General features: G+C 44.8%; 1 protein-coding gene across 3 annotated transcripts in view; it reads left to right on the plus strand.

The window, feature by feature from the left end:
• PLD1 (phospholipase D1) overlaps positions 1-8,129 on the plus strand; it is a 144,529-nt gene extending 136,400 nt beyond the window's left edge. For all 3 annotated transcript variants that reach the window (XM_077348405.1, XM_077348403.1, XM_077348402.1), the window contains 2 exons: positions 1,413-1,527; positions 2,920-8,129. In XM_077348405.1, coding sequence (XP_077204520.1) covers positions 1,413-1,527; positions 2,920-3,144 — 340 coding nt within the window. In that variant the 3' untranslated portion in view covers positions 3,145-8,129. The remainder of the gene's footprint in view (positions 1-1,412; positions 1,528-2,919) is intronic.
• Positions 8,130-18,911: the final 10,782 nt, after the last annotated feature.

Below are 18,911 nucleotides of genomic sequence, written 5' to 3' on the forward strand. Positions count from 1 at the left end.
TAAGTGGAACCTCCTTCCCTGTAATTTGAACGCATTGCTATTTGTCCGTAAAGCTGCAATAAATAAGTTGGGCCCCTCTTCAACATGTCTTCCTAATGTTGTTATTATGCCCTTAAGGGAAAAAGTCAGGCAGTGAGAAACAGCCTGGCTTTTTTCAATTGCCAGGGCTATAACAGCACTGGGGCAGTTGATGAAACCATGTGGGAATTGACAGATTAAATCCCTTCTACCACCTTAGAATCATAGAATTGAAAGAGGCTATACAGGCCATCTAGTCCAACCCCCTGCACAATGCAGGATCAGCCTAAATCATCCAGGAGAGGTATCCAGGATAAGCTCCTTAAAGGCTCCCAGTGAGGGGGAGCTCACCACCTCCTTACGCAGCCAATTCCACAGCTGAACTACTGTGTGATTTTTTCCTCCCTGATATCTAGCCGATGTCATTCAACACGTAGTTTAAACTCATTACTCTGGGCCCTGTCCTCTTCTGCCAACATGAACTTTTCCCTGCCCTCCTCTACGTAACAACCTCTCAAAGACTTAAGAGAGCCATCCTGTCCCCTCTCAACCTCCTCTTCTCCAAGTCCCTCAGCCTTTCCTCATTGGGTAGTGAAAAAGCGGGGTATAAAAACCCAACTCGTCTTCTACAAACCAGGGCCGACCCTGCTTAGCTTCCTAGCCTGACAAGATCAGGATAGCCTGAGCCATCTGCGTAAATGGATGACCTAATTCCCTATTTTCAACATGAAACTTTGCAGTAAGTTTGTTCTTCTGCTGCTGCAGCAGCAGAAACAAATTAAAAATCCATCTTTGTTAGTTTTAAATTTCTTTGTAATAACAGTATATCTTCTTGTTCAAACACTTTTTTTCTTCCTTTTAAAAATCCCCCCTAAAATGAATGCCACCGCAGCCGGAGAGTATGACATACAATTAGCCATCGCTCTGAAGTACAGCTGCTATCAAACTGACCAGATAAGCTAGAGTGTAGCGGCAACAAAATAAATTAAATCCTCCACACACTGCAGTCTCTGGGAAGCCTGTGCCCCTTAGACAGCCTCACAGAAATAATGAATTCGTGACATTTTATTGGAGAAAAGGAAGTGCTGAAATGGAGTAGCCAAGCCTTGGGCTGGTAATTAATCTCAACCTTTAGTTGGATTCCGTCAAGGGAAAAACACTCTGGAACGTCTTCGTGATGCTCAGATTTGTTTTTCACATTCCTGAGAATCGTCCTGCAAGCTCTCCAGCTGATGCTTAGGGCTGATCCTGCGTTGAGCAGGGGGTTGGACTAGATGGCCTGTCTGGCCCCTTCCAACTCTATGATTCTATGATTCTATGGCCTGTCTGGCCCCTTCCAACTCTATGATTCTATGATTTCCTCTCATTGTTCTTTGCCTCTCCCCCTTTCTCAGAGTTGTCCTGGGAAGCGCAACGGATCCCAGCGACCTCCAGGACCCAGTCTGTGACAAATTCTTCAAGGAAGTGTGGGTGGCAACCGCTGCTCGCAATGCCACGATTTATGATAAGGTGAAACTTCGTTTGGGGGAACTTCCTGGAAATTTGGGGGCAGAGCCTGGGGGAGGCGTGGTTTGGGGAGGGGAGGGACCTCAGATGGGAATAATGCCATAGAGCAGAGGTGGCCAAACTGTGGCTCTCCAGATGTCCATGGACTACAATGCCCTTGAAGCCCTGCCAGGACATGCTGGTAGGGGCTCATGGGCATTGTAGTCCATGGACATCTGGAGAGCCACAGTTTGGCCATAGAGTTTACTCTCTAAAGCGGCCATTTTTCACCCCAGGGGAACTGATCTCTACAATCTAGAGCAGGCTTTCTCAACCAGGGTTTCGTAAAACCCTGGGGTTTCCTAACAACCCTGGAAGGGTTTCCTGAATGGATGGGAGTTAATTCATGACCTGACTGCCCTTCTCCAAATGGCCAATGAGGATTCTGGACTAGGTGGGAAGGGGAGGGGCCCTGTACACAGCTATGCTTCCCAACCATATTCTGCATGATTATGTCACTTCTGGGGTTTCTCGGAGCCTGACAAATATTTCAGGGGTTTCTCAACGGTAAAAAATGTTGAGAAAGGCTGGACTAGAGATCAGTTGTAATTCTGAGAACTCTTCAGGTGCCACCTGGACATTGCCGACCCTGCAAGGCAGAGCTGTTGAGGCCCTGATAGACCATCAAAAATAGCTGCCCTCACTACTGCAATCTGAGGGAAGACCTGCCTCTGAATCTCTGACTCCCTCAAAACTAATTGGAGACTACTGAAATGGAATGGTTTATTGAATTTATTTATGATTTTATATTTATATTGACTGTTAATCCACGTTGTCGCGCACCCTGAACATTCAGGAGGTGGAGACTATAAAAATAAAGCTCTGTTTTATTATTTCATTAATTATCCCCCTACAATGAATGAAATAATAAAACAGAGCTTTATTTTTTATAGTCTTAAGGCAAGGAAAGAACAACCTGTCTTCGTAAGTGAGGTCTCTGATGGGAAGATGGCTCTTTTAGAAATGTCCAGGTCTTTTGGCCAAGAGGGAGAGATTCACAATCCTTGAAGGTTTATGGGCCTGAAGAATTCGGGGCCCACACATATCCACTCTTGCCCTTTCCAAAGTTTGGTCATTCTCATTTTTGTCTAAAAAGATTCGGAGAAACAGAAGGGATTATTATGTATCTTCAGTGAAAACATATAAACTTTGACATGTCTTTTGCCAAATTATGCTGGGAATTGTAGTTTCGTGAGGTAGGAAGAATCCTGTTAAAACATTATGTCGTCCAAGTCCATTGTAGCTTCCTGAGGAGAGAAACTGACTTTTGAACCAGCTTAAGTCTCTTGTGCAGTTAACTTCTGAGAAAACTTCTGTCCTTATATGTTTTTCTCCATCCACCATCTCTTCAATTAGGTTTTTCGATGCCTTCCCAGTGACCAAGTGAACAACTTAACCCAACTACGGGAATTCATTGCAAAACCAAAGCTTGCCTGTGAAAACCCCGCAAAAGCAACCGAAGAACTCAAAAAGATCCACGGATTTCTAGTTCAGTTCCCCTTTCGCTTCTTGGATGAAGAGAATTTGCTTCCCTCTGTTGGGACGAAGGAATCCATGGTGCCTATGGAGACATGGACTTAAGCAAACCTTTAGAGAAATCTTGAATACACTGTTGGTTGAAGGCATCATTTCTGCCATAGGGTGGAAGAAAATATTTCCACCTATCCAAAAGTGCCTTTTGATGAAACATTCTCCATCAAAGACTATATTGCAGAGAGAAAAAAACTGGAAGCTACCAATGACTGACAGGTTCTGCTAAGTGACACAAGAAGGCATCTTAGATGGAGTTGGTGAACATACAAGCCAATTCTACAAAAGACCACACCTCATTTTGCAGCATACTTAACATATTCCACACCTGCTTAACTCTGCATGGCTGGTTATTTCAGGCATCAAGCAGAATCACTTTCCCAGGAATAACTGTGATAAGGCATTTGCTTCTACTCTCCATCTTTCAGGCCTGACCTGGATGGTCTAGGCTAGTCCGATCTCCTCAAATCTTGGAAAGTGATTACTTGGATGGGAGGCCACCAAGGAAGTCCAAGGTTGCTATGCGGGCAATGGGAAACCCCCTCTGTTCTACTCTTCCCTTGAAGAACCCCAAGGGGTCACCATAAACCAGCTGAAACTTGACAGCACTTTATAGACACTCACCCATCCTTTGCACAGGACAGTGTTTGGTGACCCGTTGTACCCGCAAGATGACTACAGCCATTGCCAATATGATTTACCTCTAATTTAGTGCAAAATTAATCCATGTCCATGCGTCTGGTTTAAGAAGAATGCACTGAACTCTTATCAATACGATTATTTGCCATGTGCTGCAAACATGCATGTACTGTAGTTGTGATGATACGTCTATGGTGGGTTGTAGCCGGCTTATGTTGGCTAAATTGTTGATCCTGGGAGCTGTCTAGATAGACTCTCCTTTCCACAGCCACTTTTTTCTGTGTGCTCCATAAATGTGTGTAACGACAACTGTTGAGAAACTCTGCACGATACCACTTTCGGCATGACTATGGTCAGTAGCTGTTGAGCATAAGTCGTGAAAGTTTGCACAGAGCTTTTTTCTTAGCTGTATTTAGAGCAAGAAATACTTCTAGTCCTGGAGTGCCTGCATGTGTTCCATTGCAAAAAATATGTGTCGAAAACCTTTTAAAATACCATAGTACTGGGAGCCTCAACATGGATGGGTGTTCCCCATGGTGTTTCGAGCACTGGATTGCCAGGATGCACAATCCAGGAAGTGGGACCAGTGAATTCTGTCCTTCCTACTGGGGAAGAAGCAGCACTAGAAAGTCCTTGCTTTCTTATGCCTAGAGTGCCCACTGCCAATAAGGGTGGCAAGGTGGTATGACATGGAGAGGAAGTTGTGTCTTTTACCAGTGGGGGAAAAATAAGATGTTTTGCTTTTCCAGTGAACTTGTAAGCATTTGACGTCAGTGCGACATGTTATAAGTAATGTGAAAAGGTGTCGAGAAGTAAATTCTACACTGGTTATTCCAGCATGAGGAAGTATATTTGGAGAGCAAGCCTACTTGGAATCCTACTCAGGCCTGTTCAGTGGGGCTTAATCCTAGGAAACTGTTCTTAGGATTGTATTTGAATGCTGTTTGGTGGCTGAAGACTGTAATTTTTAAAGCTGGAAAAGCTTTTTGACACTTTCCTTCAAGTAATGCCACTCCTTGGCTGAAGCAGGGGAAAAGAAATTGTGTGGCTCAAGAAAACTTGCCATGAACAAGAATTCCTATGTTCCTACTAGAAGTTAACATTAAACACAAAGAGAAATTCTTGCTATATGTCATACTATTTGTATTCTGTTTTGAAGATACCTTGTGCTCTGTTTGAAGTTGTTGGTCGCGTGCAATCAGTATTATAAAGCTGAAGAAGTTTCACAACGAAACTAGTTATTACCTGGGAGTCTAGTTGTCTTCTGATGGTATTAAAGATTATGAAGACAAGAACTTCTCCTCATGCTTTATATTAACCTCTAGTAGGAACATAGGAATTCTTCTAAAGGAAAGATTTGTAGAGCTATATGGTTTCTTCCCCCCTGCCTGTATACATCCTCCCATGCTGGCAGGGGCTCGTAGGAATTGTAGTCCAGGGACTTCTGGAGAGCCACAGTTTGGCAACCCTATGTGTATTTCCACCTTGTTCATGTGTGTTCAAGCCCATGGCGTCCTTTCCTTCCGTTGCCCAGTTGCTGTGGTTCTAAACCAGAAATCAGCCCCCATCCTGATGTGTTTTTTAATTAATGAAAACATACCTGATAGATCCATAAAGTAACATGTAGTTTGGTCTCCTGTGTTTGCCAGTGTTGGTATGATTCCGATAAATTTGTCCGGGAGATGAGATTGGCAGTGGCTCCTTCAATAATCAAAGGGAGATGTTGCTGTGTGATGTTAGGAGAAGTCGTCAGTCTATATGCATTATGGACAGTTCTGTTCAGGAATAGGAAAGCGTATCTGAGAAGGGGGTGGACTCCTAGGGTTGCAGGGACTGGGAAGGTCTTATGTTTTTGGCCAAATTGAGACAGTTTCCAGCATTACCTGCAATGGTCCTAGCAAATTACTGCGTTTTGTTTTTTGCTTTTCTTCAGAAGAAAGCAAAAACCCTTCCTCCCCCGTCATTTACAATAGTATCTAGTTTTGAAGTAAAACCATAATCCCATTGGCAGCCAATCTGAATGAATCAACTGGGACGGCAAAACTTTGAGGACATTCATGAATATGGACCTAAAGACTAGAAATGGTATGTAAGATGCTCAGATCAGGTCAGTGTTGAAGACAGTCAGAAAATATAGCAAATGAATGGATCTGTCATAGTATGTTGAGGAGGAAGCCTGACTTGAAACCTTGGGGCCGACAACCTTAGTGAAACATTATTACTCAGTTTGCCCAGATGTGTGACTCCATCTAAAAGAGGATATAACAAAGATTAGAAGAAGACCTGAAGAAGAGCCATCTTGGTGTAGTGGTTAAGAGCAGTGGCTTCTAATCTAGCAAGCTGGATTTGATAGCCCACTCCTCCACTTGCAGCCAGCTGGATGGCCTTGGGCTCACCACAGCACTGATAAAACTCTTGTGACCGAGCAGTAATATCAGGGCTCTCACAGGGTGTCTGTTGTGGGGAGAGGAAAGGGAAGGCGACTGTAAGCCGCTTTGAGACTCCTTCAGTTAGAGAAAGGCAGCATATAAGAACCAACTCTTCTTCTTCTTCAGTAATATCAGGGCTCTCTCAGCCTCACCTCCCTCACAGGGTGTCTGTTGTGGGGAGAGGAAAGGGAAGGCAGTTGTAAACAGCTTTGAGACTCTCGACAGAGAAAAGTGGCATATAAAAACCAACTCTTCTTCTTAACATCCTGCTTTTCATTATCCAAAGGAGTCCCAAACCAGTTTACAAACACCTTTCTATTTTGCCACAACTGACACCCTGTCAGTTAGATGAGGCTCTAAGAGACTTGCTCTGCAGAGAACTGTGACTAGCTCAAGGTCACCCAGCATGGATAGGTGGAATGGGGAATCAAACCCAGGCCTCCAGATTAGAGTCCACCCCTCTTAACCACTACACCATGCTGGCACTGACAAGTCTAGTTCTCCCGTGTTCTGACCCACTGAGTCTGAGGGATTAACATTGGGGGTCAAATTCAGCCCTTCAGTAAAGGATTATTTCCCCTCCCCTCATGCCAAGAAGCGTCGGGGTGCAGCCATTCTAGCGCCATCAGTATAATCTCAAAGAGATTTCACTACAGAATGATCAAATGGATGGCCACTCCGATGCATCTGAGGACACCTATGTATAAAGATCTTTATGTTATTAAAGTATGGGTGGGTCAGGCTTTAAAAGGGGATTAGGCAGGCACGTGGGTGGGAAAAGTGGACAAGGAGAAAAGGCGAACTAAAGAAAGTTGATTTATTTGAAATGTGCTGTTGGCGGCGTAGATGTTCTACCACTGAACAACAGCCTTTCCCTAAAATAGGGTGTGTTTGGGATGGCGTTTAATCTGTAATCCAGATCCTTTCCTTGAGGAATAGGCAACTGGTAACCTAGGGAGTGAATCTGAGCCCTCAGTCTCCTGCACTGCCAATTCTGTGATGTAAAGTAGCATCCCTATGTAGAAGAAGAAGAAGAGTTGGTTTTTACACCCCGCTTTTCACTGCTGAAGGAATCTCAATGCATTTTATAGTCACCTTCCCTTTCTCTCCCCACAACAGACACCTGGTGAGGTGGGTGGGGCTGAAAGAACTCTGACAGGACTGCCGTGAGGAGCCCAAGGTCACCCAGCTCGCTGCATGTGGGGGAGCGGGGAATCAAACCCGGTTCTCCAGATTAGAAGCCCCTGCTCTTAACCAGTACACTTCCCTGGACAGCTTGATACTTGTGTAGCCACCCTCCCTCATCTCACAAGTTAGAGCTTTTTGAAAACTTGATTGTCTACCACTGCTGTAATGGATAAGATTTTTGAACACTGTGGAATCCAGAAATCCTTTGTATGACAGGGCTAAAATCAGTATTGATTGAAGTAATCCTCCAGCCAGCAAGAACTAGAATGAAACCTGCGGGCGTTCGTTTCCTCGTGATTTTTTTAAGACAGAAGAAAACCTTCAGAATTTCTCTCTCTTTTTAAAATCCCAGCAGCTGTCATTGAACCCTTTTGCAGTCCTACTGATGTAGTTTCTCTAAATAAACATTGCCGAGAATAATTGTAATTTACTCATCTCCGTCCTTGACCCCAAGGTAATGGAACAAACACAAGGCTGGCTTTTTAATTGACTGGTCAACCCACTATCGCCTAAATGAAACGTCCAGATTAAGGAGGTGACAAGATAGCGCATGTTGAATTTCAGAGGGTATGGAACAATTCTATGTACCTGTGCAACTATATGAGCACTGTGATTGTACCTTCTGTGAAGGATTCCGATTTGCCCTTCCTTTTCAATAGATCGCTGGTCTTGCTAATGCCTGCTTTGATTTCCTCCCCTCCCCTTTCCTCTGTAACTGTAATTGGGACTATGTATATTTGTCGACTGAAAAAAAATGACTAAACTGTAATGTGTTGGAAATATTTGCGGCGTGCTTCTTCATTTGGGAGAATCTTAGAAGCTGGAAACCGTAATCTCCTTTCACACTGGATTTGGCACGGCACGCTGTTCTTTCGGAAACACACGGAAAAAGGGATCTTATGTAAATAGGAGCTTAGTAATAAATGGGTTTATTGGCAGGCCGGTGGAAAGGGCTAACCGTACAACCTTTTGTGGCACTGCGGAGGGGAAATGGTGGGCATTAGGACAGGGGAAAGGCACCCCCAGGCTTGTGATGTGGCCTTGCTTGAGGTAACCACAGTATGGAGGAGGGGAGGAAGTTAGTGGATGGCCACTGAGCAGACGTGGCAGGACAGAGGGGTGAAGGCCCTTCTTGGCTCAAGCTGCACATGACGGGGCTTCTAATCTCTCATGATTGACCCCAAGATCCCTTTCACCGCCTGGTCCATATTAGGCGAAAAGTTCCATCATCTGTGAGGACCCGTAGAAGAAGAAGAGCTGGTGTGCTTTTTACTACCCGAAGGAGTCTCAAAGCGGCTTACGGTTGCCTCCCCTTCCTTTTCCCTGAAGCCCAGCAAATGTCAGCAGAGTGATTAGCACAGGAGTGGCGCACAACCTGATCAAAGCTTTATTTAGGAGAGAGTTTTGATAGCCAACATTAAAAAGAAAAATCCTGGCCTAATTTTTGAGGTAGCAATTCAAAGTGTGGACTTCCTGTCACGGCAGGAAATTTCATGAAACAAGCCATAACTCCTCATGTCTCCTTGATTTCTTCACGGCCCGGCTCCGCATTGTCCAGGAATGATCGAAAACAGTCCGTTTACCTCATGAAGTACTTTTAGTCCAATTTTTTTATCCCCGAGTTTCCAGGTCTCACTTCGTAAATCCTCCTTTCCACACAGGCACGACCCATCCCATCAACAATCTCCACACGTACAACCATCCATCTCTCTCTCCAACACACACGCAACCAACACACACACTATGCCAAAACCTATTCATTTCTCCACAGCTTGTGTCAGCTCTTTGCGCATTGTGTGCCATCCCTTTAAAGACGCTGATGCAGACAGAGTTTTCAGGCCCTGTGCGCCCAATTCCCAGTGGCGCTGGAGTAGAATGCTCATTTTTTACTGCAAAAATCAAAAGTGACGGGTGCAAAATTGGTTCCACCATTTTGATTGATCACAGGGAATATTTATCTGGGAATGATTACAGCATGAGTTCTCATTAAAGCTGTCGCTGGGGTATATAAATTAATTTGGGGGTGGCTTTATTTAAAAGAAAAAAATGCACACGAGAGAGAATGTTTGTGTGCGTATGTTTTAAAAACCAAGAAATGTGCTGTTCGGTGGTGGGCGACTGTTGAGGCAAAATGAGGTGACAAGAAATCTCCTCCTACAGCGAACCAGTTTTGAATAATTAAAAAAAACACCATTGGAAGAAAAAAGGGGCCTGAAATGGCAACATGATAACGTTATCATGCTTTCCCAGAGCTGTGTTATCTAGAGATTAGTCCAGCCCTAGAGGAAATGCTAGAGCAGTTAGCATGCTGGTCAACCACACAGCTAATGGCCTTTCTGTAACCTCCTGTTCCTACTGGGAAATCTTGCCTTAGAATGGAGCCTTATGCATTTCATCAGCTTTAGGAGCTGCCTAATGGCATATGGCTACTATGCATTGACTGAAAATGTTTAAACAAGGGGAAGAAATGGGTGGGTACCCTGGAGCTCTGGTCTGGCCCAGAAGTTACAAAGTTCTTTGGTTCGGGGAGGGGGTCAAGAAAGGGTTACCCAACCCAAGTAGAGCTCTGTTGAGAAGATAAGCTACATGTTCATCTACAAAAACTGCTCTAGTTAAGCATTGCAATCAATAGTTTTTTGAATCATTAATATGGCAGCTGGGTTTTTATTGCAGGTACCTCCTGGCTGGCATCAGAAAACAGAAGCAAATAGCAGATTGTTTCAGGAGATTTCAGCAGGGCTTTCCATAGGCGATCATGACCCTTTTATACAGTGTTGACTCTCTTTGACTCCTAGAGGTGCCAGCCTGCAGCTAGGATCTGGGGGACCCCTGGAATTACAGCTCATCTCCAGGCAACAGAAATCAGTTCCCCTGGGGAGAATGGACTCTATGGCACTGTGACCCCTTGAGGTCACTGTCCTCCCCAAGCCCCATCACCAAATCTCCAGGAGTTTCCCACCCGGGACCTCTCTCCTTCCCACCCCCTCCAGGCCCATCACTGGCCATCTTGGGACAGGGGTGGGTGAGTATGACATGACCACATAGGGTCATATCACCCAATAAATGTTCAACACATTTAAAAAAACTGTTAAAATTAATTAACTCCCACTCATTTGGGAGATCCTTCAAGGACCATCAAGAAACCCCAGAGTTTCACGAAACCCTGGTTGAGAAAGCCTGCAATAAAGAGTTGCCAGTTGTCTTTAAACAAGTCAATGGCATTTGCTTTCTCCTTCCTCCTATATACCAAAGTTGTTATTTTGCTCATTACCCTGAAATTCCAAACTTTTCTCAACCCTTCTCCAGGAAGGTTTGCCCCTATTGATTTCTTTGCTGTTGTAATTCCAATTCAGGTTAACACACTTCCAACGGCTTTGCTGTATTTTAATGGCAATTTCAGAATAATAACCTACAGTACAACTGTTTCCTTTTATACTTCCTGCCATTTTCTAGTTCTCCTAATATCTTCTGTAGTGTTATCAGATAAGTAGAAAATTTGCAATTTTAGACAAACACCTGCCCCATAGAATTACTGTACATTTTTTTTTCCAGGTCAAAAAACAGTATCCACATTTAAGTCAACGTCTCCTCTAGCAAGATCCAAAGCAGAGTTTCCAGAGGAATCATCCAGAACATCTGCCAAAAAGCTGCAAATTGATTGGAGGTGGGAATTTGTGAGAGTAAGGAGCCTGTTGCTAGAAAACAGTCTCTCATCTTTAATTGTTTAGAGGCAGGGAGAAAATGATCCTCAGATCTCTTGCTTGTTTATGCACATCCATTTTAAGCTACTTCACCTCTGGTGTTTTCCCCACTTCTTTTTCTTACACATCCAAACCCACAACTGTTCCTGCCAAGTAAATTTGGCTAAATTTAGTCCCAGCTACTGTTTTAACTGTTTTAGCTGTTCTTATGTAAGAAGCTGTGGAAGTCCAAGGTCAGGCGATATAAGCAGGGTAGCTGCCAATTGTTAATTTGCTGCAGCTTATCACAATTTGTGGAGGCTACTTGGTTTAAAAGCTGAGCGCAGTAGTTAATAAAATAAAATGAAACATGTTTAAAACAACAAAAGAACAATAAAAGAACTTCACTAAGGCCCATTATGCACGGCCGCCGAAACAGCGATTTCGGGTCACATGGAAACTGCGGAGGGGGAAGACGCGACGCACACCGGTTATGCACAGGGCGGGGCGCGATGGCGGCAAAACCCAGAGTAACCGATTATGCACGTGGCGATCCGGGCGCCGCTTCTGGTTGCGCCCCGGTCACCCGGAAGCTGCGCTTTCTTCCGCGTTTCGCGAACGTGGCTTTTTCGGCGGCATGCACCAAAGCTGCGGCCGGTTGCAGCCGGCACCGTGCGTTATCGGTTATTTTAGTTGCCGCCATTCCACCCCGAATGTGCGCTAAAACCCCCGTGCATAATGGGTCTAAGAGGTTACTTGCGGTGCGCATCACTGCCGCGTCTGCCTCCCCACTGCTGCGTCTGCCTCTAACCCCCCCCCCCAAAAAAAAACCCCAGTATCACTGGGAGAAATACAGCTGGTAAAAAAATATCCTTCTTATAAAATTGTTTTTAGATATTACTGAGCATACACTGTACATACCTCCACTGAATTTTTAGATACGTACATTCAACGACACATCTTTTCCATTTCTCTTTATATTTATGCCTCAAAGCCTCATTGTCAGCGCAGTATTTTATGTATTTAGTTAGAAAAAAGGCCTTTACAAGTACTAGGAGTCATTCACCTCCATTCAGATCCAGCTGGGTTTCTCATCACAGCACATTCTCGTTGGACATTGAAAAGCGTATTCATTTTCTGAAGATACTGGAAGAAGAAAGCTTATCCCTCTTACACTCTACGTCTTGTCCTGATATAAGTTATACATTTCTTTTCAGTATATAAATCATAAAAATTGAGTCAAGTAAGCATTTCCCCCTATACTGGAATTACTTCTCAAGCTGCCAAGATGTCTTCATGGTATATCGCAGAAGCAACCGATGACTGAATTGTTGCTAATTCTTTGTTACACTTGTCCTGAACGTTGAGTGTAATATTTCATCTTGGGATGGTTTCGATTTCAATCATCTTCCTTTTGTTTTTCTCCCATTCTTTCAAGTGTGCAGCCTGTTCTTTTAAGGGAATACAACTATTTTGCTGATCCAATCTTGTTTGAGCATGGACTTCTAACTATCCAATCCACTCACATGAACACGAGTCTTCCTTTACAGTGAATCAGACTAGTGGTCCCCAACCTTTTTATCACTGGGGACCACTCAACGCCTTTTACTGAGGCCCAGTGGGGGGGGGTAGTTTACTCCTCTACTTTCAACCACTGCCCTAACGCTCTCTGATCACTACGGTAATGTTTAAACATCCCTTCAAAATAAGATACAGACACGCCACAGCAATGAACATAAGGAACATTTTATTTTCATGGAAATTTTAACTCGTGACAATGACAAATCAACGGGAACCCTGAGCTTGTTTCTCTGCAACGAGACAGTCCCATCTGGGAGTGATGGGAGACAATGACACCCAAAGTGTGTTGTAAAGGGCCAGGGGGGAGAAGAAGGCGTCCTTCGGGGCCCACCTCCAATTAGTCGAAGGACCACATGTGGTCCGCAGCCCACAGGTTGGGGATCGCTAAATCAGACTACTGATCTACTAAGGTCAGTATTGTCCACTCTGAACACCACCAGTAGGCCAGGTTCTCAAAAAGAGGTCTTTCACATCAGCTGTTACATGATACCTGTAACTGGAAATATCAGGGACTGAACCTGGAGCCTTCTACATACACATTAGATGCTCTACTATCATGCTATGGCCTCCTCTAGATTGGAGGATGCAGGAAGGTGATATCTGGTCTTATTTTGGAGTAGGATCTGATAACTCCCTTGCCCTTTGCCTTTTTTTTTAAAGGCAAATAACTGAATTTGCCATGGAACACCAGGAGTACATCCCATGTGTAACTGAGAAAATTTAAACAAGGTGCGTTAGCTTGGTGATTATGTTCCTGCTGAAGTTCTCAGCGTGCATAACGAGAGTGAAGAAAACATAGCAAAGCAATGGGGTCAGATGCTGGATTGAGAGCAGAAATGAAGCAAAGAAAACCGTATATAGATTGTCCTTTTGTATCTCTCCCACCACAGCTGCAGTAAGGTAGTACAGAAGTAACTGTGGTTTGGTGCTACTCATTAGTGTGCCCTCTCATACTCTCACACAGATGGAGCCAATTTAGCACAGAACGTGCCATCCTGGTTTGAAACTGGAGTAGAAATCAGTTTCCCAGGCTTTGCACTAAAGCCAAAATCTGGGACAAAAGAGGGAATGTGTAAGAGCAGATCTTGTTCATGTAGCATCAAACCACAGTTGCCACCAGGACTGCCAGGAAACCATTCCTTCTGTTATTTGGGACTTTCAAACTATCCGTTAGTTTTAACCCATCCAAGACTATCTAGTTAAGTCCTGAGTTGCTGGATCAATTTGGTCTTTCTCCAAATTCTTGTGAACATTTTATTCCAAAGAAATCTTATCTTTATTCTTCCACTATTCTGTGCAAATACTATAAATTATTTATTTCCTTTTAGGTCAAACTTAGGGTTACCCTATTTTGTAAAGCAAAAAAATAAGACATATTTCCTGACTGCCTACTTCCAATAAGCAATTGCTATGACAAATCTTAAACTAGGGCAAAGCCTGCTTTAAAAGTGGGACAGCCTGCTTTAAAAGTCAGTGGCAGCACCCCCCCCCCCCCCCGCTCTCACTGTGGGAGGCTGAGAGGCCAGAAGTGGCAGCCCCCCCCCCAAAAAAAAACAGGTCTGATGGCGGGTGCCTGTGGCAGGGTCTGGTGGTGGTCCTTGCATGGAGGTGGGGAGGCCAGCGAAAATGGAGGTGGGGAAGAACCTCTGATTGACCCTCAGTGGGAGATGGCCAGTGAGGGCCAATCAGAGCTCCACCAGTGCTTCCTGATGGTGTGGCAGCTTCTCTGAGTGGCCTGGTGGAGAGGGCCCTCCCCCTGAGGGCCAATCAGAGGGCCAGCAGGTCATTGGAAGTACCTTGCATGTTTTATGTGGGATGATGATGATACCCCTCCTATTTAAGCTGTGATAATTGATACTAACTAGGAATATTCCTAATCTTCCAATTCAAAAAGAGGTCATTTTCATCTTTAAAAAAAAAAGAGTCCAAAAGAGAACAGACACCGAAAAAAAGAAGACATGTCCTTTAAAATAGAGGTCGTCTGGTACCCCAATTTAAAAGTGTACTCCTAGGCATTGTAAGTTCCACAGACAATATTTCTATCCTGCACGCCTGCCATTTCACACAGATAGTTTAGGGCTGCACTGTTTATACCTCTCCCTAAATATGCATTTTTTCCTTGCATGATTAAACACCCCTTGCTTTCAACATTCTATCCCTGAAAATTCTCAGAAAGCCAGAATGATCCATACACTGTCCTCTAGATGGCAGCTACAAACAGAACATAATGTACATTGTAGATATTCTGGAGCCATGCATAACAATGTGCCTGTTTTTTAATTACACATTCCAAGGTGTGTACCATTCATTATTTGTATACAGGATGCAAGCCCACTTCACCAGCCCTAGAGACACTGCAGGGGGCCTGCAGGTATGATTATACAATACAATACAATACAAAACCTTTAATGGCATCCAAAATATAAAACAGGTTGTGGCATACATGCTACAAATGATGTGCCAGAGAGGGTGTTAAGCTATGTAACCTCATAACTCTTGAGCAGCATTGAGCTTACAGACTTATGGAAGTCCAATTTCCTCCAGACTGGGGAATTTAGACACATTCCTTTATATTTAATATTAAAGAATTGGTAGTTTGAAGATTTGCCCTAACAATTCAGGCCTTAGCTAGTTCTAGAAAAAGAGACTGTGGCTTTAAGACATTCCTCATTCAGGTAATCTCACTTCATTCCCTTATAGTATTTATGACTAATAGTATGAGCGACATGCTGTAATAGCACACATAGCACTATTTGGGGTGTTTTAAACAAGGGACCATATTGCAAACACAGAGACGGCTGCACAGATTTTGCTCTTTGACACACTACTGTCTTTCCTGAACTAGTTCAGATTCAAAGTCTCAAGGGAGAGTGACGCAAATGTCAGGATCTTGGTGCAGAGAGGAAGAGACTTAGGAGAGCCTCTTTCCCAGGAACCAGAAAGGGAGGATGGAGCTGTTGCTAAGAAACCACTCCCTCAGTTCCCAGAACCCCTAGCTCACCTTCTCATCCTCCTAGGAGGTTTATGCTGCACTGGAGCTCTGGGTCTGAGTCAAATGGGAAAGAAAATGGAGTCCCATGCTCCCTGAGGTTATCAGCAACCATTTGTCGTCTCCCCCCCCCCCCCCCATTAGCAACAACACCCTCGCTCAGCCCCTGTTTCTTGATCTGCCTTAAACGGTATATGTTTGGCTGACAGTCTGGAATGCAGGCATAAAGGTGCAGGGCCACATGTGATCTATACCTCACTCCAGTCCTCGAAATAAGGTTGTGAACTTTGGCGTGGTTCGGCTGTATCAACAACAAAGCCCGAAGCGACCCGTAGGAGGCCAGCGCGGGAACACGGAGAGGAGGGGCAGCAGTGGCACACCAGTGGCAGCCTGCACCTGCATGCGGCCACCACCTGGTGCTCCACCACCGCCCCTCCTCTCCGCACTGCGGCACTGGCCACCTCAGACTTTGGTGATTGCCCAGGCGGCCGAACCACCCCGAAGCGCACAACCATGCCTAGAAACCTGACTTGGGGGAGCCTCACCAAGCTCATTCAAACACAGGCAACTTGGAGTGAAACGTCATGAGCTGGTAGGGCTCATGGACGTTCCTGGAACAGGAGAAAGATACTTATTGCATGGGAACTTCTGATTACAATCTCAAGCCAGATGCGGAGAAGAACACATTTGGATAACAAATCATGGCCTGACCTGAATCAGACTCCCATAGTGCAGGGCCCTGCAAAGGCTCATGGTAGTATGAAGGGCAGAGATGCAGTTACAACACCGCTGTCTGTATCGTAGTTCCTTGTCATCATTATTTATGATGAAACGCACTCGCTTGTTTGATTCTAAATACAGCTTCTAACTGCTCTTCCCAGAAGGCTTGATATTCTCGTTGAAGATGACTTTACTGGTATGGGCAATTGTCTTCTCCTGTGCTTCTCGAGGTGCCCTGGAATATGACGACATCCGTTTGCATTTCAAAGCACTCCCAGGGACTTCACCCTTGCCAAGAGAGCCTCTCAATACACTCAAGGAATGTCCCTGGAGTCTCACCTGAGGTTCAGGGCAGAATCTATGTGTGGGTGATGTGATAATCCCTTTTGCAGGATTAAGGCTGCAAGAATGTGGGGTCAAGCAGGGCCAGAATAATGGCCTGTTTTTGTCTCTAGGCTTTTTGAGAGGAAAGATGATGTTTGGGCCAATGGCTGCTATCTTCGCACAATACTGGACCAATAGAGATTTCAGGGATGCAAACATCTTTCCTTAGAGAAGCATTTTTGCTCTGGAGACCTTTAGAGCAGTGGTCCCCAACCTTTTTATCACCGGGGACCTGAGGCCCGGTGTGTGTGTGTGTGTGGGGGGGTACTTTACTCTTCTACTCTCAACCACTGCCCTAACGCTCTCTGATCGCTATGGTAATGTTTAAACATCCCTTCAAAATAAGATACAGACACGCCACAACAAGGAACATAAGGAACATTTTATTTTCATGGAAATTTTAACTCATGACAATGACAAATCAGTGGGAACCCTGAGCTTGTTTCTCTGCAACGAGATAGTCCCATCTGGGAGTGATGGGAGACAATGACACCCAAAATGTGTTGCAAAGGGCCGGGGGGGGGGGGAGAAGGCGTCCTTTGTGGCCCACCTCCAATTAGTCGAAGGACCACATGTGGTCTGCGGCCCACAGGTTGAGGATCGCTACTTTAGAGGCTGCAAAAGTGCTCAAGAGGCAGTAAAACAAAGCTATGATTGACCACAGGACACCTGGTTTCATTTTGGTTTCAGGCCAATCTCGTTTGCCAATGCTGCTACAAGCTATGCCCTGGGAGGGGCCAGGAGGATGCAGAATGAACTGGTTCTCAGAAATATAATTAGAATTGCTGCTACTGATGTGTATGTATGTTTATGCAAATGTCACAAGCACCTGTTGTGCAACACCTGTGAATGCCCAGTGTGTCAAGACCATGTTCACATTTTCACTGGTTACCTGTTCAACTGTTCTTGCCATGGGATGTTTCTTTTCTCTACCTGAGGGAGGCTCAAAGCGGCTTACATTCGCCTTCCCTTCCCTTTTCCCACAACAGACACCCTATGAGGGAGGTGAGGCTGAGAGAGCCCTGATATTACTGAAGAAAAAGAGTTGGTTCTTATATGCCACTTTTCTCTCCTCAAAGGAGTCTCAAAGTGGCTTACTTTCACCTTCCTTTTCCTCTCCCTGCAACAGACACCCTGTGAGGTGGGTGAGGCTGAGAGAGCCCTGATATTTCTGCTCAGGCAGAACAGCTTTATCAGTGCTGTGGCGAGCTTAAGGTCACCCAGCTGGCTCCCCGCATGTGGGGGAGCGAGGAATCAAACCCGGCTCACCAGATTAGAAGTTCACGCTCCTAACCACTACACCAAGCTGGGTCTGTATATGCCATTTTTTAATTGTATAGTATGTTTCTATAGCTTGGAGGCCCAAGCTCTGTCTCATATATCTCCTGGGAGCGTATTATTGATTTGACCTTGCTAGCCTGATGTATCTCTTTGTAGTGCCTTTCTAGTGTCTAAGCTACTGCACACAGTTTTACATGGGAAACACTGTCTAGGCCCAGCATCTCATCCAGCACACCTGTTTTCAAATTGGGGGAGGAGATTTAGAGAAAGCATACAATCTTGCTTGATAGCTTTGCTTTTCAGTTCTAGCAAGGAAACACCTTGCTCTCTGTTATTTTCTTCAATAAAGAGATTTTCTTCAACAAGTGAGTTTGCTTATTGAGAGTTTGACAGAGGCTGTACAAAACTTCTCCAGCACCTTCCTGCACCTTAAATTTTCTTACCTACAGGGGGAGTGAAATTAACTAGACCAGGAGCAGTTTGCAAAGCAGTCAATTAAGTTTTCCAATTTCCAGGACATGAGTAACTTGTAGCCTACCAAACCCAATCCCAGTGCCTGGGGCAGGCACTGAAGTGCCAAATCCACTCCCCCTCACCTGGGGTGGTGGTGGTTTGTGGCTGTGTGCAATTGCAAAAACAGCAAGTGAGGGTTATTGTGGGCATGACAGGCTGCAATCCAGGACTGGTGGGTTGCATTGAGCTTGGTGAGTCCCAAACTGTACAGGCCTGAACCAAGGGGAGGACCTGAAATTAGGAATATAGGATGAGTTTCGATTTGCTTCTAGGATTGCTCGGCTAATCCTCTAAATCACTGTCGGCTTGTGGATGTTGTCTTGCATTCCCTCTACCTCTTAGATATAGCAGTTTGTACAAATTTGAAAAGCTCTAATTGAGAAGATGCCAATAGTCTGCATCCACAGATCTACA

The sequence above is a fragment of the Paroedura picta genome, chromosome 8, assembly GCF_049243985.1.
Source record: "Paroedura picta isolate Pp20150507F chromosome 8, Ppicta_v3.0, whole genome shotgun sequence".
In the NCBI taxonomy this organism is placed as follows: domain Eukaryota; kingdom Metazoa; phylum Chordata; class Lepidosauria; order Squamata; family Gekkonidae; genus Paroedura; species Paroedura picta.